At 35.9% G+C, this 17555-nt stretch overlaps 2 protein-coding genes across 2 annotated transcripts; one reads left to right on the top strand and one right to left on the bottom strand.

Moving 5' to 3' along the window:
• Positions 1 to 1076: 1076 nt before the first annotated feature.
• Positions 1077 to 4522, bottom strand: LOC140787471 (3-ketoacyl-CoA synthase 11-like). Its single transcript, XM_073136396.1, has 2 exons — positions 3664 to 4522; positions 1077 to 2053 (listed from the first exon to the last, which is right to left on the bottom strand). The coding sequence occupies exons 1-2, from the start codon at positions 4402 to 4404 to the stop codon at positions 1274 to 1276; spliced, it is 1521 nt and encodes a 506-aa protein (XP_072992497.1). The 5' UTR covers positions 4405 to 4522; the 3' UTR covers positions 1077 to 1273.
• An 8538-nt stretch (positions 4523 to 13060) lies between these two features.
• On the top strand, positions 13061 to 17023 carry LOC140786059 (GDP-mannose 3,5-epimerase 2-like). The gene is made up of 7 exons (XM_073134230.1): positions 13061 to 13369; positions 14427 to 14843; positions 15508 to 15601; positions 15696 to 15825; positions 15912 to 16044; positions 16273 to 16480; positions 16571 to 17023. Exons 2-7 carry the CDS (start codon positions 14428 to 14430, stop codon positions 16724 to 16726), a joined length of 1137 nt encoding a protein of 378 aa, XP_072990331.1. The 5' UTR covers positions 13061 to 13369; position 14427; the 3' UTR covers positions 16727 to 17023.
• The last annotated feature ends 532 nt before the right edge of the window (positions 17024 to 17555 follow it).

The raw sequence follows: 17555 nt of genomic DNA on the forward strand, positions 1-17555 counted from the left end.
TTTGGTCGATATCTTGAGATCTAACCGTCTGAATCCTGTGATCTTGGATTCTTTGGAAAGATCTCTCCAAGAGCAACAAGATATCCAAAATTTTGAAGTATCCATTGGTTAGATTCGCAGATCCCTTTGGAAATTATGAGCTTCATCGAGTCCAGAACCGTTACGGATCGGATTAGGCCGGTTCGTAACACATTAATATCCATCTCATCAATTTACTTTATATTCACACACATTAAGTCTATTTTTTTAATTTTATATTATATTAAATATAATTATTATATCCTTATTTTAGAATTCTAATAAACATAAAAATATTATTCATAAAATAAATTTCTTATTTCTATAATAATAAATATAAATTGTTATTCATATTTCAATCATAGTCGACAAAGCCTAAATGATTTAAACGGATTGGAAAAATATGAAGCTAATTCTGTTAAAAAAAAATTGGCTCTATTATTTGTGTTAAGTATATGCACATCTTACTGTGCAATTTTTACATATATAAACGCTGGGGGTATAAGATACGACTCCTATAGTACGAATATTTGCTACCAAGGTACCAACTTGAGAGTTAATTCTACAATTAAATCTGGAGACAATCTCCTTCTTTCCATATAGTCCTTTTAGGAGACACAGGACCAGTTCCTTTTCCTTCTTCTTGATCAAACTAATTATCAAATGTACTCTTCGAACCTTGTTCAGATGTGATCATGGCCCTCATATTTATAACATTTTTTTTTTTTACCTTCAATGCATACTGGCCAGTAATTAAAGATAAAATTGCCAAGGATACAGGCATCCTAAGAACTCACCCCCCCTGATAATTAAAGATGCATTAAAACTCACAACAGTTGATAGTGATGGATATAAAACACTGTGCAACCTATTTATGTACTCTCGGACATCCCCGGATTAAGGATAAATGTTTGGTTGCCACCTCAAATTTTGAACTTATCATCTATGTCCCACATTACCAAAAGATAAGATTGTGAAAGGGCCCATAGAGAAGATATTGCTTCCATAATGCACTGGCTTTTAAATATTCTTAGATCTAGATCCACAACAGTGATCTATTTAAGGATCAACAAAAACAAACATATGCAATTTTATATCGATTATAAACTTATATGAGGAATTAACATCCATTCAACTGCGTGCCTCAAGAAGGGCTACAAAATATATAGTAGTGCTAATTAAATCAAATATAACCCTGGAAATGGACACCACCGTAGACTTAAAAAAGAAAAAAGAAAGAAAGAAAAATTAAAAATCAAGGAGCAATCGGCACCACCTTAGGCACATGAACAGGAAACTTATCAATCTCATCAATCCACGGGTTCTCCTTCACCTCATCCACAGTCCTCAGTGCCTCCCAGACTGCACTGTTGCACTTGAATCCCGACCCAAATGCGATTTGCCACACTCTGTCACCTTTCTTGATCCGTCCCTTGGCCTCGCAGTAGGCTAACTCGTACCACAACGAGCTGCTCGAAGTGTTGCCGAATCTATACAGCGTCATCCTGGACGGCTCCATGTGCCATGGACTGAGCTTCAGGTTCTTCTCTAACTCGTCCAGAACACCGCGGCCACCGGCGTGGATGCAGAAGTGCTCGAATGCCAGTTTGAAGTCCGGGATGTACGCCTTCACGTTAAGTTTGAAGATCTTCCTGAGGACGATGGTGGCCAGGAAGAGGAGCTGCTCCGACATCGGAAGGACGAGCGGACCGAGGGTTGTTATGTTGGCCTTCAAGGCCTCCCCGGCGACGGCCATCAGGTCCTTCGACAGGGCGATCCCGACCTTGCCGTCGTCGTCCTCCTCCTGGGTGACGCACGTGTAGTTCCGGTCGTCGGCGCCCCGGTGGATCCGGACGGTGTGGATTAGCCGGTACTTGGCGCGGCGGCGGTCGGCGCGGCGGTTCGAGAGGAGGATGGCGGCGCCGCCCATCCGGAATAGGCTGTTGGAGACCAACATTGACCGGCTATTGCCGAAGTAGCCATTTAGGGTGATGTTCTCCGTACTGATCACCAACGCATAGCTATTTGGATGTACCTATCAATCAATTTGAGTTGGATAATTAACTTTAAGTTGGAGATTGTGATTATGATTGTGAATGCATGATGTATTCCAACTGGATTCCAGCTAAACCCACCTTTGAGTTTCATATCTTGTACAGTGAGTAATTAATAAATTCATAAACAACAACAAGTAGAGGTAGGTGAGCCAAATCAAAATATTCTTTTGCTCACTGTACTATATCGTTTAATTGGTATATAAAGATCATCCCTTCTTATTAACAAAACATATTATTCGATCTAATATATATGTTTTCATTATTGTAGGTATTAGCATGGCTTCCTGCCTGCTGCCAGTAATTAAGATGCAAGGATGAACTCCTCCATGAATTAATGCATATGATGGAATTCCATGTGCATAAGGCTGCTGCCTGCCTGCCTTAACTGAAGGCCCAGTAAGTGCAGTAGAGACTTGTCCTAGTCAAAAGAAGGCTCAAACACTTAAATTGACATAACTCGTCTGGTCCAAGGCTTTAATCCACCATGGTGGGGGTGGTGGTGGGGCCCCATTAATCTTCTACCATGCATGATAAAGTGAGACATAGATGAAATTGAACAACTACAGATGATGATGCATAGTGCATGCTTGGCTTCTCTCCGTTTCTCTAAACTGTAAACCTTCCCCTATATATATATAGCTACCACTTTGGTTGGGTTGGTTGGTGGGTGTAGTAAAACTTTAATAATATATTGACGGAGATTCTCTGATCCAAGTGTTGCATCTCCCAATCTCCCATGCATCCAAATATTTTGAACACGACATGAGGAAAATTTTAACTTCCACCTACCGACAATTACTCCCCCCCCCCCCCCAAACTACTGCAAAGCTAGCCCATCGCCCTCATCGTCAGTATTGCATGTAAGGTCACACTGAGCCATGGCCTCATGGGTCTGTCCCCTGTCTAGCTCTTCTTGATCCCCTCCATGGTGCAAAGCAGAATGCATGCATGGGGCCCACAGTGGCCGGCCTTGGTGCTTCGGGGTTGCATCCAAGGTTGTGGAGCAGCCACTTGTAGGGGATCCGGGAGAAGGGACCGAGTTCTGAGTTCGTCCAATTCGGGGTGGCTAAAGTTTTAAGAGGGTCCGTCCTTCTATAGTTGTTGTCTAAAGAGGCCTCTATACGCGGAGACAATTAAAGATCGATTGCGACAAGCTAAAGGCATAATAATAGCCTTAATTTAAGCAAGTTAGAGAATGTAAACGAAAAACAATCCTAGTTAAGTGATTGTGATCTTTTTCTTCTTCTTAATTCTGGAGAGGCGCATTGATAACAAGCGCTGTAGGCATTAACTCAAGCAAGTGGATCCAAAGCAGAGACTGCACAAATGGTACTGCTAGTACGTATAGTGAATAACTGATTGCATATCGAGGCAATTAATTATATATTCTATCATATTATTTATACTTAACACACTACTACTACTACTATTACTACTACTACTACTACTACATCATCATCATCTTATACTCACTACCTCATGCATATATAACGTATTTATATATATATGCACTGAATATACTAATAGAAATAAGTATTTATATGTATGTATGTATGTGTAAGATGATCTACTACTACTATATACGAACCTGAAGAAGGTTTTTTGCAAGGTCTATGGCAATGACTCCAGCACTGCAGCCCATGCCACCAAGGTTGTAGGTGATGACATTCCCCCTGAGTTTATAGCGGTGGACGATCATGGCGGTAAACGAGGGCGTAGGGTTGAAGAGGCTACAATTTACCACCAGCACGCCTATATCCTTGGCTTGCACACCAGTCTTTCGCAATATCTCGTCGACGAGGCCGAACACGACGGTCTCCGACTCCTCCCTAGCCGTCGCCAGGCACGGCTTTATCGGCCTACTAAGTAAACACGCGGGGAAGTACGTGGCATCCCCGATCCCCGATCTCTCTAGTATCTTCCTCTGGAACTCCATGCTCTCTTCGCCCAGTGTTCCAGTGCTCTCAAACTGCTTCAGCACGGTGTGGCGCGAAGCCTGGTGATTACTGCTCGGCTTGTAACCGGCCATGTCGACCAAGTAGACCGGGCGGGGGCGATTTGCGACGTAGAGAGTGGCCAAGAGAGCTAAGAGAGTCGAAGTGATGATGACTGTGGAGGTCTTGAGCTGCGTCTGGCTCCACAGCTCGTCGACGTCGGCTAGGGTTAGCGCCGAGAGGCGTGGAAGGAGTAGCATGAGGAGAGTGGCGAGGAAGAGGTGAGGAAGGTAGGAGATGAAGTGGTGGTAGAGGAGCTTCATGTAGTTAGCTTTGGCTATGTTGAGTGTTTTGAAGAGTCTATTCTCCCAAGAATACCTTCCATTCTCTGCCATGGTGGCAGCTGGCCTATCTACAAGATTACAACTAATTAACAACTCAGAATATTGCAAAGATGATTGTATTTCTTCAAAGGAGACAAGTAAGAGGGGGAAGTAATGGTGAGTTCGTGAAGAGAGAGGAGGGGAGAGGGTATGAATTTATAGGGGGATAAAGTTTTGGAATTCAGCAGAGAGAGAGAGAGAATTGAATGAAGACACAAAGACATTATTGAATGCCACTGTAGCATGTTGTTGTTATGACAACCAAAATTTTCGCTAAGTAGTCAATGCAATCAAGTCTTAACACGATCATTAAAAAGAGCTAGCTAGCTAGCCAATTTGATCAAGAATATTAGTTGTAGGATTAATGTACAATTAACAAAACAAGCTACGTACATACCTACAATAATCTTGTAACAATCATGCAGTTGTGGATGCATGGGGTTCCATTTCATGCATCAACTTGTATCTATGATTTAACTTAAATAAACCAGCAAGTAGGTTTGTAGGATATGCAAGTGACTCTTAGGAGACATGTATACCTTTACTGAGTAGAATTGGGAGTTGTTGGTGAGATAAATTCTTCCAACCGATTTAGCCGTCCAGGACCAAAGATCAATGGATATAATTTGTTTACTTTTATCTTTTCTTAAGAGAAATGAGAATTTAATAATATCCAACTAAATATCGATGCCGTTAAAGATTCGAATTTGAGTTATATCCTATTGGCAGTTGATTTAGGTTTGATAAGTCCATTTCTGCGTGAAATCTATACTTCAAGCAAAAAATAATGGTATAGAATGCAATTTAATTAATAAAATTTCCTCTCTTTGGATGTAAGTTATTACTACAAATGTGGTGATCTCTGTGAGGGGGGGATGCCATTCTACATGGCATATGGATTGTCATAAGTGTCATCCACATGGTTGTACTATAGATCGACTATCTTACATTTGTAATGAAATGATACATGAGACTCAAATGTAAATACTGAAAAATGTAAAACCTGAACAATAAATTCATGAAAAATCTAGGATGTAAACTATGGTTTCTTTTTTCCTTATTATTATTTGGATCATGCATGCACGTACTAGATTCATGACCATATACATATATAAATTGATAACCTCAATTGCATGGGTAAAATGATGGGCATGAAGCTTGTCCAAACCTACCAAAAGAGTCAACGGGGTGGCGTTTAAGATTATCCTACTGGTGCACAATAGGTTTCCAGCTAGATACATAGATCGAAGTCCAAATCAATCAAAACTATAAGTATGAGGAAGGGATGATCGATCTTTTGTCAACTATTGCCGTCCTAGTAATTATGAAGGTGAGCTGAGATTTGTAAGTCTTCCCAATTAGGATATGTAGGGATATGTAACTATCTGGTTAATGTTTGGATTGTGAAATGTTTGAGCTGTATACGCTTGATATATATGTTTCAGTTGCCTCATATTTATATTAAGGTTGGCATCCATTAAAACCCCAAGTGGTCCATTTCATACAAATGTAGTTAAGTCTTAGCTAGTTAATAGATCGCTTTCTTTATCCTAGCATACATATTTATATAGGATGTACCTCAAAAACATTAAAAAAAGAATATATATATATATATATATATATATATATATATATATGTGTGTGTGTGTGTGTGTGTGTGTGTGTGTGAAATTTATTAGAAACACCTAATGTTTTGCTCTTATTATTTATGAATATTTATCATTCGATCATTATATTTTTTTATTTTTAATAACTCACAAACACATTAATGTTAAATTAATTATAGATGTAAAATAATTTTAATATTGTAAGTTTTTCAAAGAATAAGTAAAACATGAAGATGAAACCAAAATATAAGGTTAAATAAGAAAGATATTTAATTTTTTACTTTTTAAAAATTGCTAAGTATTGTCATTTCAATGGGTCGTATGATTGATAAATATTCATATGATATTAACAAGGACAAAATGTAGAATATTTTAAATATATTTTTCTAACTTTTCAATGTATCTAACCTAATATCGGAATTGAATTGACAATATAAAATTGAGGGTGTGGCTTCGTTATGGGGCTGATCGATCTCCGCAAGTCATAAGAACAACCATTGGACATTATACACCAATGCATTGATCGCATGCATCTAACAGCTATAATCATGCTAGTAGAATTTGAGAGACCACAATAAATATTTACTATCCACCCAATATAATAGTCTTAAATTGGTAACTAAAACACGATCATATCCACATCCATATCCACATCCACACGGAGTTTACTGTCATCGAAGACATGTAACTGAAAGAGGAAGGTGGTAGTAAAGAGGAATGCATGCATCAAGAATGACATTTTCATGTGGGGGGCCTCCTCGGGATACAAAATCACATGTAACATATAATTGCTCCTTTGGGCAGGAAATAGATGTCTCACATGTCCTTCATAACGACCTCTTCCTGTTCCTCCTTTTGTCAACCAAGATAAATTTTTAAGAGATTTTTTACATAATTATGACTAAAAACTATCAAAGTATCCTAATTACTGTTGTATTATAATTTCATCGAGATCACTGTGTTCTTTTAAAACTATCATTTCTGCTAGTTAAATCAAAACAATTATGATTAAAAATGAATTTAAATTAAAAAAAATATTATTATGTCATTCCATAAGTTATCTAAGATAATTTTGAAGCTATTAATATTTTACCCAATATCATAGTATAATGAAAAGTATATTCTTTTATGCAAAAAAAAAAAATGTTAATAAATAATATTTACACTTAAAGAAAGATGAGTGTTTTAGTCATTTACAAGTATTTGTTAATTTTACTAATAATTTGTTAGGAATATTATATTAAAAACTATGAATTTTTATATAATTGTCATTGAAAACTTTCAAAATATTATAATTACCATTACATTATTCAAAATATCATAATTGTTACCAAAATTATTGTGTTCTTTTAAAAAATATTATTTGGTAGTTAAATACTAACTATATAATTATAATTTCAATTTGGATTAAAAAAATTATTTTGCGTCTGCATAAATTGTTTAAAATGGATTGAAAGCTATACAATATTATACTCAATATCACAATGAAAAATATCTTTTTCGAGACACCAATCATCCATAAAAAATTATAATTTGAAATTTAAGAAATAAGGATATTTTAGTTATTTATATGTATTTAGTAACTTTAGTAATAATCTAATAGAAATATTCTAGCTGTTAAAAATTAAACAATTGCTACTGAAATTATTGTGTTCTTTCAAAATATTATTTTGTTAGTTAAATCTAACTATTATAATTATAATTTCAATTTGGATTAAAAAAATATTATATTGCGTTTTGCATTAATTGTTTAAAATGGCTTGAAAGCTATCCAATATATATTATACTCAATATCATAGCACAATGAAAAATATTCTTTTTCTATGCGAGACACAAATCATCCATAAAAAAAATTATAATTTAAACATCAAGAAATAAGGGTATTTTAGTTATTTATATGTATTTAGTAACTTTAATAATAATCTAATAGAAATATTCTAGCAGTTAAATATTAAACAATTCTAAAAAATAAAAAAATACTGAATAACAATTATAATATTTAAAAAAGTTAATAATTATTAGGACAATATGAAAGTTTGTGGTGGCAACTATGTACTCTGAAAATTATGGTCTGAAAGAATCAAAAGATTCTAACTAAATGCGTTGAAAACAAAAAATTTGTATACTTGGTGTTTTAGAATTTGAGCGTGAGCAATCAAAGCTCGCAATAAAAAAAATTTACTATCCACTGTTAATTAAAACAAATAAAAAATTAAACACAATAACTTTTTTTGATACAACGACATTAACGTGGGATAGGAAACCACATCGGCATGGGCGTGGCCATGGCCGTCTTCTTCGTCACCATTATCATTATGGTCGTCAGAAGAGTTGCAACTAAAAAGAGGAAGGTAGTAAGTAATATTTAAAGAGAGAGGAATGAATGCGTGCATGCGTGGAGAGTGGCACTTCACGATTAGGGGGTCTTTCTTAGGATACAGTATCACAGCTGAACCATAGCCATTCCTTTGTGCTGTAAAACGAGATGTCTCGAATGTTGATTCGTTATAACGACCTCATTTTTGTTTTCAAATTTAAAGTCGGACGATTCAGAGCAGCGGTGGAGCCATGGATTTTAATCTAGGAGGTAATTATTTGGAATAGTTATATTAAAATTTTCAAACTAAATGTCTTTGATCCAGGAAATATATAAAAGGACTATTTCTATGTCAGAATATGATCGATATATATATATATATATATTTCATTTGGAGACTAAGGAGTCTTGTAAAGGTGAAGAAACTCTTGTGGTTTGCTCTTCTCACTCAAGGTTACATATAAAGGACATTATGATAATAAAGGAAGTTATTGGTAACTCAGTTCGTGTTCTATGCTCTACTAAAGAGGAGTATATTGATCATATTCTTTTCTTTATCATGCGATTTCTCCAAAGAGATAATTTCTTTTTGATGCAAGAGTTTGGAGATTCAAAACTATCCAAATCACACAAAAAAATTGCTGGCTAAACTGAAGAATGAATTATATCAACCCTCTGATTAAACCTGAGTGGGATATGCTTATACGTATGATATAGTAGAAGGTGTAGAAAGAAAAAGAACACAATTTTCAAACACGAAGGCTTTAACTATTACTGAATAAGAAAGCACATCAGCTTACTTTGGCAGACTTGGACTTGTAATCTAATGGAATATTTCATCTTTCTTATAAAAACAATAATAATATGGTAACTAATCCATGATATTTTGAAAAAAAAAAACCCATTTGGTGTGTAGGGATGAATACATTATAAGGAACATTTATGATAGACCATGTTCTGAAATCTGAACAACGGAATAAAGAATAATACTTTGAAATCGTAGATATGTATGCAAAAAAAAAAAGAAAAAAAAGAAGAACCTTTTAGTTTATTCGTCGTTCTTCTCCCTTGGTCTATGTCTACAACTGTGTAATGTTCTCTCTGACACCAAACTCTGACAGACATGCTCCTTGTGATGTAGTTGATTTTGGATAATTGGATCTCATTTATATCCATTGTTTGACTTGCAACATTTCAATCAATTTATACGAACATTCCCGAGAATAAAACCTCCTAATGCATAACAAGTTATAATAACTTAGTATTAATTGCAACCATCATTTCAATCTCTTCTTATCTCTCATGTTCCTTCTTCTTCTTATCCAATCATTCTAAAATATATTTTAGCCATTTACTAAACTATCATTTCAATTTTAGGTCACATAAGTATAATTATGATATACTATATTAGTATATAACTAAACAGTAAAATAACTTATATTAATATTTATAAGCTCTCTTATTCTAGCATAAAAATTTAGAATAATTATACTAGTATTAGGACGAAGCTTGCTTAATTATTCTGGCCTCAAAACTTGGGCCTAGTGACACACTGGCATAATGGGCCCTATTGCTTGACTGGCCCATATATTACTTGGGCCTCAGATTTTGGTATTGCATAACAAAATATAATTATTTTTTAGGGAATTTCTCGTAGGCTGGTATTTCATTAAGATCAGTAGAGAAGAAATTTTAATTAGAGTTTAGACCCTTTTAACATCGTCGACGACGAGCTTCTAAGTTCTAATTAAGCTGCAATTTAAAAAAATGTCCTACTTAATTAATTCCGGATTTACATTTAGCATCTTTCAAAAGATTAATTTATTTTTGCATGCCCTAATTTTAGTATGTCAGTTAAATTATACTGTCATTTGAAAGCAGAGCTGTGGCATTCGTTTAAAACGTTAATTCCCACGTTAAGCATCAAAAGAGAAGAGAATATACTAATACTTGCCATCCTCGAGATTAGAAGCAAACAAGGCCTAAAGTCTCTGTAGTGGGCCAAGCATGATACATGACGCCAAATAACGTGCAGTAGTAGATTCTTTTATTTTTATTTTTAATTGTTTTAGATACTTATTGACGTACTTTTAAATGATATGATAAGTAGAATTGTTTATGTGACAAATTTGTAATCAAAGATATGGCATAATACTAACCACCACCTCCTACTATATGAATTATTATTTTTTAAACTTTGCTAATGCACACCACCGTATAGGATATTTTGTAATAAAAGACAAGTAGCAATATTCTCTCTTCATCTTTCTAAGGGCTTCTGTTGTCCACTGGTGGTAGCTTTTAGCCTCTCTTCTTTCCTAGTTAAAGTAGTTTTTGGGGCTTGGAAATGCTCTTTATACTCTTGCGCGCGATATTTCTTATTTCCTTCTCTATTTTTCTTTTTCTTCCTCGTTAGCCTTTGTCTTTTGCATGATGATATTGATCATGATAGCTTCATTGTCTATACTCCTGCTAAATTATCACTTGATATTGGTAGTTCCTGTAAGATGTTCAGCGAAATGCCCATTTGAATTGTAATCCCTTAATCAACCATCATTAGATATCATCTTGTGTAAATATATGCTTTAGTAAGTTTTGCTGTTATTTTACAATATATTACAGATTTGTGGCATTGAATATACTATAGGCTTGATGGAGCCACAAGACGTCGACCCTCTTTCGCTTGCACTTTTCTATTTAGTCTCTTATTGCACTTCTGTATGTGCCACTAATATTGCCAAAAAGCGAGGGTTGCTTCTATAGTTGTCGCTCTATTTGCTTCGCTCTTTTCTTTGCACGAGAACTGAGTCTTTTTGTTATTTAGTTAATATTTTACTTTATTATAATTCTGTATGTATTCAACTAAGTGTAAGACTTATTTTTTAGAGTGTCACCCTATATTTCCTTACAATCTCGTGTATCAAATTATAATTATTTATTTAAAACTTAATAAAATATCTATTGGTCTACATATTTCTTCTAAAAAAAATGTCATTATTTGCACAAGTTAAGTACATCCATTTATGAGATGAGAATACGATATCATCAGTGGATCTTGCACAAGTCAATCTATGACGATTTTGATTACATCCAGTTCCTAAATTGATCTGATTCCTTTCATTAAATGGCTTAACATGGCTACTACTCGATTCACCAGTTTAATTATATAAGGAATGAAGGTCATTATATCGTATTTTATGTAATACATAAATGCATTAAGGTCTCTGTTGACTTGTATTAGATTAAAATATCACACACAGAGAAAATCTAGGCATGAAAAATAGAATATAATTATAATTATAATATTCCTTCCAACAACCCCCTCCACCTTTTCCTACTACTTTTGCTTAACAAAATAGTAAACAAACAAGGCATCGCATTTGATTTGCTAAAGAATTTTATTTTAAATTAATCTTAATAAAAAGATAGATCCACCAATCCCTCACCCAATCTTAATTTGTCCTTGGTTGCTCTAATATTTTTTTTAATTTTTTTTTTACGGCCAATTAGATGGAAGACAAGGTTACAGATTGATTATCTGCGGGCCCAGATACAGGAATTTCCTGCAGTCGGATAATTAGCAATACATCATACGATCAAAAGTGCCAAACAGCGTGACTGTACTGTACTGTACTGTATCAAATTCAACAATCAGATTCAGGCTTGCAGACATTTTGTTCCCCCAAGACGAAAGAATCCAACCACTTATTTGTGAATTACGATGCAAAGACAAAACAGCTAGAGAGTTATCTCCATGACTGTCCAAATTCAAATCCTCATTTTGTGTTTTTCTTACATATATTGGAAAAAAGGCTAATTTTTTATAAAAAATATAAGGGTAATTATGTCTCACCGAGTCATAGTTTTAAGTCTCACCAAGCTATTACTTTGAACTAAATACTGTTTAAATATCGCTCTAAGTTATCACCTCCTTAATTTGCTCCTCCAAATTTACCGCGTAAGTGAGCCATTAAGCGAAACTAACAAACTATTAAATATTTTTTTGTTTACAATAATTGTTGAGGTTGTAGTTTGAGGTACGTGGAGCTGTTAAGATTTTTTTATTTTTTTTTATTTTTTTTGAATCAATGATATGTAGAGTTGTTAAGAATCCAAGCCCAGACTACCAACCCCCGTCCTTCTCAGGAGCAAATCATCTGCAGCTACAATTGCAGGAAATTAGTCTATCCCGTTCCCGTTACTTGCCACGATGCACCCGCAGGCGCAGTACCCTGATGTACCAGATTCATACAATTTAACGTTCCCCACTGGATCCCTGCCTTTTCCCAACCGTCCGATCTACATAGTTCCCATCAGGAAACGTCCATCATCCAAACGAACGGCGTATATTTATCACGTTTTATTCTTATATTTCCTATTTTATATGGCGAGGAAAGTTCCAACGAGCTCTCCCACGAGAGGGACATCGGTTCGAAAAAGCTTTTCTAAGGGGCGGGACCACCACGTGGCGCAGCCAGATCTTGACCGTATTATGTATTATTTGACCCCCCCGGTACAGTTTACAAGTTACCGCTCAAAAATACGGTAGACAATTTTCTCGTAGATAGATCCGGTGTCGGATCCGGAGCCACGCTTACTCTTAGCGTCCTGAACCAGTGGGACCCGCTTAGACGAGCGGATCCTATGCAGTCCATCGAAGCGTAAATTCACTACAGAAGCCACTTAGTAGCCCGTAATGCCTCGACTTTCACCAACAGGGGGCTGCACGGGATCCGGTCCACATAAAACTCGTGGGGTTAAAATTTTCCGGGTCACGAAATGGTGTGATTGGTGCCCGCTTTGTAATAGGTTAGAAAACGTGAGGGAAATGAAAGCACCGAAGAGAACCCCAAAAAAAATAAAAAAATAAAAAGAGAAAATTAAATGAATAAAAATTCGAAGGTGGAAAAGCGTTTATGTAATTATTTTCCAAGATAAGCTTCTCATCTCTATATAACGAGGAAGGTGAGGAGCTCGTCGAGGCACCGTTATCTCTGTGCAGACTTCTCTTCCTTCTTCCCCTTGGCGACTCTGAGGACTGCGAGCTAAAGAGGTAACGAAGCTCGAAGGATTTTGTGTTTTTTTGGTTTAGATTTCGTTTTGGGTTGCGTTGATTTGTTGAGTTGAGGTCGAACAAATAGATGCTGGTAGCTGGGTTTTCTTTTGGAAATACTTAAAAAGATCCAAATTTTGAAATGGTTAGAGGAACAGTAAAAAATGGTGAAAAGGACTGAATTTGCTATATGGGATGTGCCTTCATTTAGATCTCTTTGAATGTTTACATGGTTGGAGGTATCCTCTTTCGATCTCCGTCGAGTTGATGAAGCTATTGCAAGAAAATGATATATTTTCCCCTCCCTATTTTCCAACTTTTTTTATTTGTTTTGCTCTGCAAACTCTGTTGTGGCAGCTCGTGTGTTACGAATCTAGCTTATATAAGTTACTCTGATTGTATTGATAATCTTTACTGCTTCCAGAAATTTCCAACATAATGCTGACATGATCTTTTGTGTGGTTCATCAGCAAGTTCATGGTGTTTTCATATAGGAAATTTCACTTTCACATGTTAAATTGTATCTAAAGTTTGCAGAAAATTCAGTCAAGTTGCGTGTTTCAGTTGGTGGTTGGGTCTTTTCTCATCAGGAGGTCTATCTGATTTGTTTTGAGTAGTTGTGATCTATCGATTTTCATTTTATGGTAGATCTGATTAGTGGACTCTTTCGTATATAGGCTGTAAGTAATCCATGAGCTATACTTTCAGCAGAACGATATGATTAACTGCATGAAAACTTAAGATTTGTCGTATTTGTTTTAACTATAGATCCTGCTCTACCAATTCTATATATGGTGAAAGTTATGTTCTATTCAGTTTAGCGGAGTATTGATGGTCAGTTGGCAGGCCTTAAATGTTGGGTCTCAGTGTTGAATAAGTCACACTTTAACATTGCCTTCGATTTTAGCTCAGTGTTCTGAATCCTTGACGCAGAATGTATTTTTGCTGCTTCGTTTGATCATAATAAATGTGGTACATAATTACCATCTAGTACTAGATTAGATATAATATGAGATTTAGCACCAACTTTAATTTCATGTATTCATGAAAATTGCAGAATGGGGAGCACTGGACAAGATGGAACCACCTATGGTGAGTACACCTATGCAGAGTTGGAGCGGGAGCCATACTGGCCTTCCGAGAAACTGCGGATCTCCATTACCGGAGCTGGTGGTTTCATTGCCTCCCATATTGCACGGCGTTTGAAGAGTGAGGGGCACTATGTCATTGCCTCTGACTGGAAGAAGAATGAGCACATGACAGAAGATATGTTCTGCCATGAATTCCACCTTGTCGATCTGAGAGTCATGGACAATTGCTTGAAGGTGACTACCGGTGTAGACCATGTTTTCAATCTTGCTGCTGATATGGGAGGGATGGGCTTTATTCAGTCCAACCATTCAGTGATCATGTACAACAATACTATGATCAGCTTCAACATGCTTGAAGCTGCAAGGATTAATGGTGTGAAAAGGTTTGCAGCTTCTTAATCACTATAAGCACTTTCTAGCTTTGTTTCCTTTCAGGTATATTGCAAATTCTTGAAATAAAATCTTACTATGATTTATTAGCTAGTGGACATTGACTGCAGAACTACCTTTATGTAAATAATTTCCAACGAGCTCACTTGTTGTACTAAGAAAGTAGGGCCTGTTTCATTCGTTCAAAAAATCTTATTTTAAAAAAAATAACATTTCTTTGGACCGCACATTGAAAGTAAGTCCTTTAGCCAGCAGCAATGAGTCTAGTTTTATGGAACTCTTGGGCCCTAAAATTTGGAGTATCCTGATTGTCTTAAATGCCAAGAATGAATAGGATGAGATGCACTTTCCTCGAGATGAAAACAGAATATGTAAGACAAATCAATTACTAATAATTGTAAATAGGTAGGAGGCTAATTTCACTTAAGTAATGACAAAATGCTGCTTTACAAAGTTATTTTTGATATGTAAGAAATATATTGAGTTGCACAGATATCACTTTTGATAATTAAGATGCATAATACGAATGAAAAAATAACCAAAGATGGTATAAAAATGTTATCCTTTGCTTTTTAATTATTTCTTCAGTCAATTAAAATCTGCTTGGTTATTTCCTAACACATAGAAGTTAATGATCGTGGTGCTTCTGGCCTGCAGGTTTTTTTATGCCTCCAGTGCATGTATCTACCCTGAATTCAAGCAGCTGGAGACTAATGTGAGCTTGAAGGAATCAGATGCTTGGCCTGCAGAGGTTTGTTATTCTCAAAAAAATCAACTCCTTTTCTTGTATCTAATTGACCTTGCAGTTCAACTTAGTGTCAACTATATGTTATTACTGTATGTAGCCTCAAGATGCTTATGGTTTGGAGAAGCTTGCAACAGAGGAATTGTGCAAGCACTACACCAAGGACTTTGGCATTGAGTGTCGAGTTGGGCGTTTCCATAACATTTATGGCCCCTTTGGAACATGGAAAGGTAACTTGCAAAGCTAATTATAGAGAGAATAAGTAGGTGTACTTCTTCAACATATAAGCGATTGATTTATTGATTTTGGTCTGTAGGTGGAAGGGAGAAGGCACCTGCTGCTTTCTGTAGGAAGGTTCTCACTTCTACTGATAAATTTGAGATGTGGGGAGATGGATTGCAGACTCGATCCTTCACTTTCATCGATGAGTGTGTGGAAGGTGTCCTCAGGTAAACTGTTGCTATTAGTAATTCTTAATCACAGCATTAATTTCAAAAACTAAAAGAAATGAATGCTTGCTGATTCTGGTAATCCTAGTAATCTTGATCAAGTTTCACATTTTCTGATATACAATGAATTCTTCAGACCAAGTATAGTTTCATGATTTCAACAAAGCTTTAATTCTCAAGTAGAAATTCTCGTTTCCTTACAATCTGTATCTTCTGTATGCCTTTCAGATTGACAAAGTCAGATTTCAGAGAGCCGGTAAACATTGGTAGTGATGAAATGGTTAGCATGAATGAGATGGCTGAAATAATTCTCAGCTTTGAGAACAAGAATCTGCCTATCCATCACATTCCTGGTCCAGAGGGTGTCCGTGGCCGTAACTCTGACAACACCCTAATTAAAGAGAAACTTGGTTGGGCGCCAACAATGAAATTGAGGGTAACTTACAAAATCTTCTTTCTATCCAATGCTTTTGGCTTATTGAGCCTATATATAACTTACTGATTTGGAAGCAATTTTTAAACACAGGATGGCCTGAGGTTCACATACTTTTGGATCAAGGAACAAATCGAAAAGGAGAAGTCTCAGGGAGTTGATTTGACCATTTACGGCACGTCCAAGGTGGTGCAGACTCAAGCACCTGTTCAATTGGGCTCGCTTCGTGCAGCAGATGGAAAAGAGTGAAGTTAGTTTACCTTATCCATTTGTGATGGCTATGAACCACTTGTTTGTTTCAACTAGTTTATCTGTGAGGGTGGAAAGTAATTCTGCTATTGACAGTGGTAATTCAGTCCTCATAACTCCGCATCTTTTGAGTATCATTTTTTCGTTAATGGATGTACTTGTTCTCTAGAAATTAGTTGTCTTTTGAGCTTATGTCTTATGCTGTAGGTGAGTGTAGTGCTTTATGTTTGGTATGGTTATAGTCTGTATGTGTCAATTACTATGATATACAGAATAAAGTTCCTTCCTACTGAGAAATCATGGAATATGATGTCACTGATATTCTATTTGAAGATATAGAAGCTAGCTACCCATCATCATAACTGAAGAGTATCATGACAATTGATAACTCTGGAAATTAGAGTTTAGCAGTGTGGCTGATTAATAAGTGATTATATTGACTTGGATAACCATTGGCATATCATGAATTAGATGATCACAAACTACAATACTGGACCTAATACATCAATTGCCTCTGAAATTGTCAAATCTTCTCTAATACTTCTAAACAAACATCTCTGTCCTCATCCATGCAACAAGAGATTAATAGTTAGACAGCATATCTGACTTCCTCACTGTCTTTTGTATCTGTCTTTAATGTTGACTGTGACACTAATCCGCCATTCTTGACTGCCATTATTAAGAATCTTCACGCAAGAAACCAAAGAATTTAAACCAGCCATCATAAACTTGAACTCTTATAATAGCTGCTTTTAAGCAATACAGGTTTCCATCCACATCAACTTATCACTTATAATTCTCTACCTATCACCATACAAATAGACATGGC

This window comes from Typha latifolia, chromosome 4, assembly GCF_019914945.1.
Source record: "Typha latifolia isolate L0001 chromosome 4, TyphaL0001v2, whole genome shotgun sequence".
NCBI classification, from domain to species: Eukaryota; Viridiplantae; Streptophyta; class Magnoliopsida; order Poales; family Typhaceae; genus Typha; species Typha latifolia.

Bases quoted from the DNA above. Each gene is read 5' to 3' on its own strand.
- LOC140787471 (XM_073136396.1), bottom strand. From the start codon at position 4,404: ATGGCAGAGAATGGAAGGTATTCTTGGGAGAATAGACTCTTCAAAACA. The intron at 2,054-3,663 runs GTTCGTATATAG...ATTGATTGATAG, and splicing joins TTGCAAAAAACCTTCTTCAG to GTACATCCAAATAGCTATGC.
- LOC140786059 (XM_073134230.1), top strand. From the start codon at position 14,428: ATGGGGAGCACTGGACAAGATGGAACCACCTATGGTGAGTACACCTAT. The intron at 14,844-15,507 runs GTTTGCAGCTTC...TCTGGCCTGCAG, and splicing joins AGGATTAATGGTGTGAAAAG to GTTTTTTTATGCCTCCAGTG. The intron at 16,045-16,272 runs GTAAACTGTTGC...TATGCCTTTCAG, and splicing joins TGTGTGGAAGGTGTCCTCAG to ATTGACAAAGTCAGATTTCA.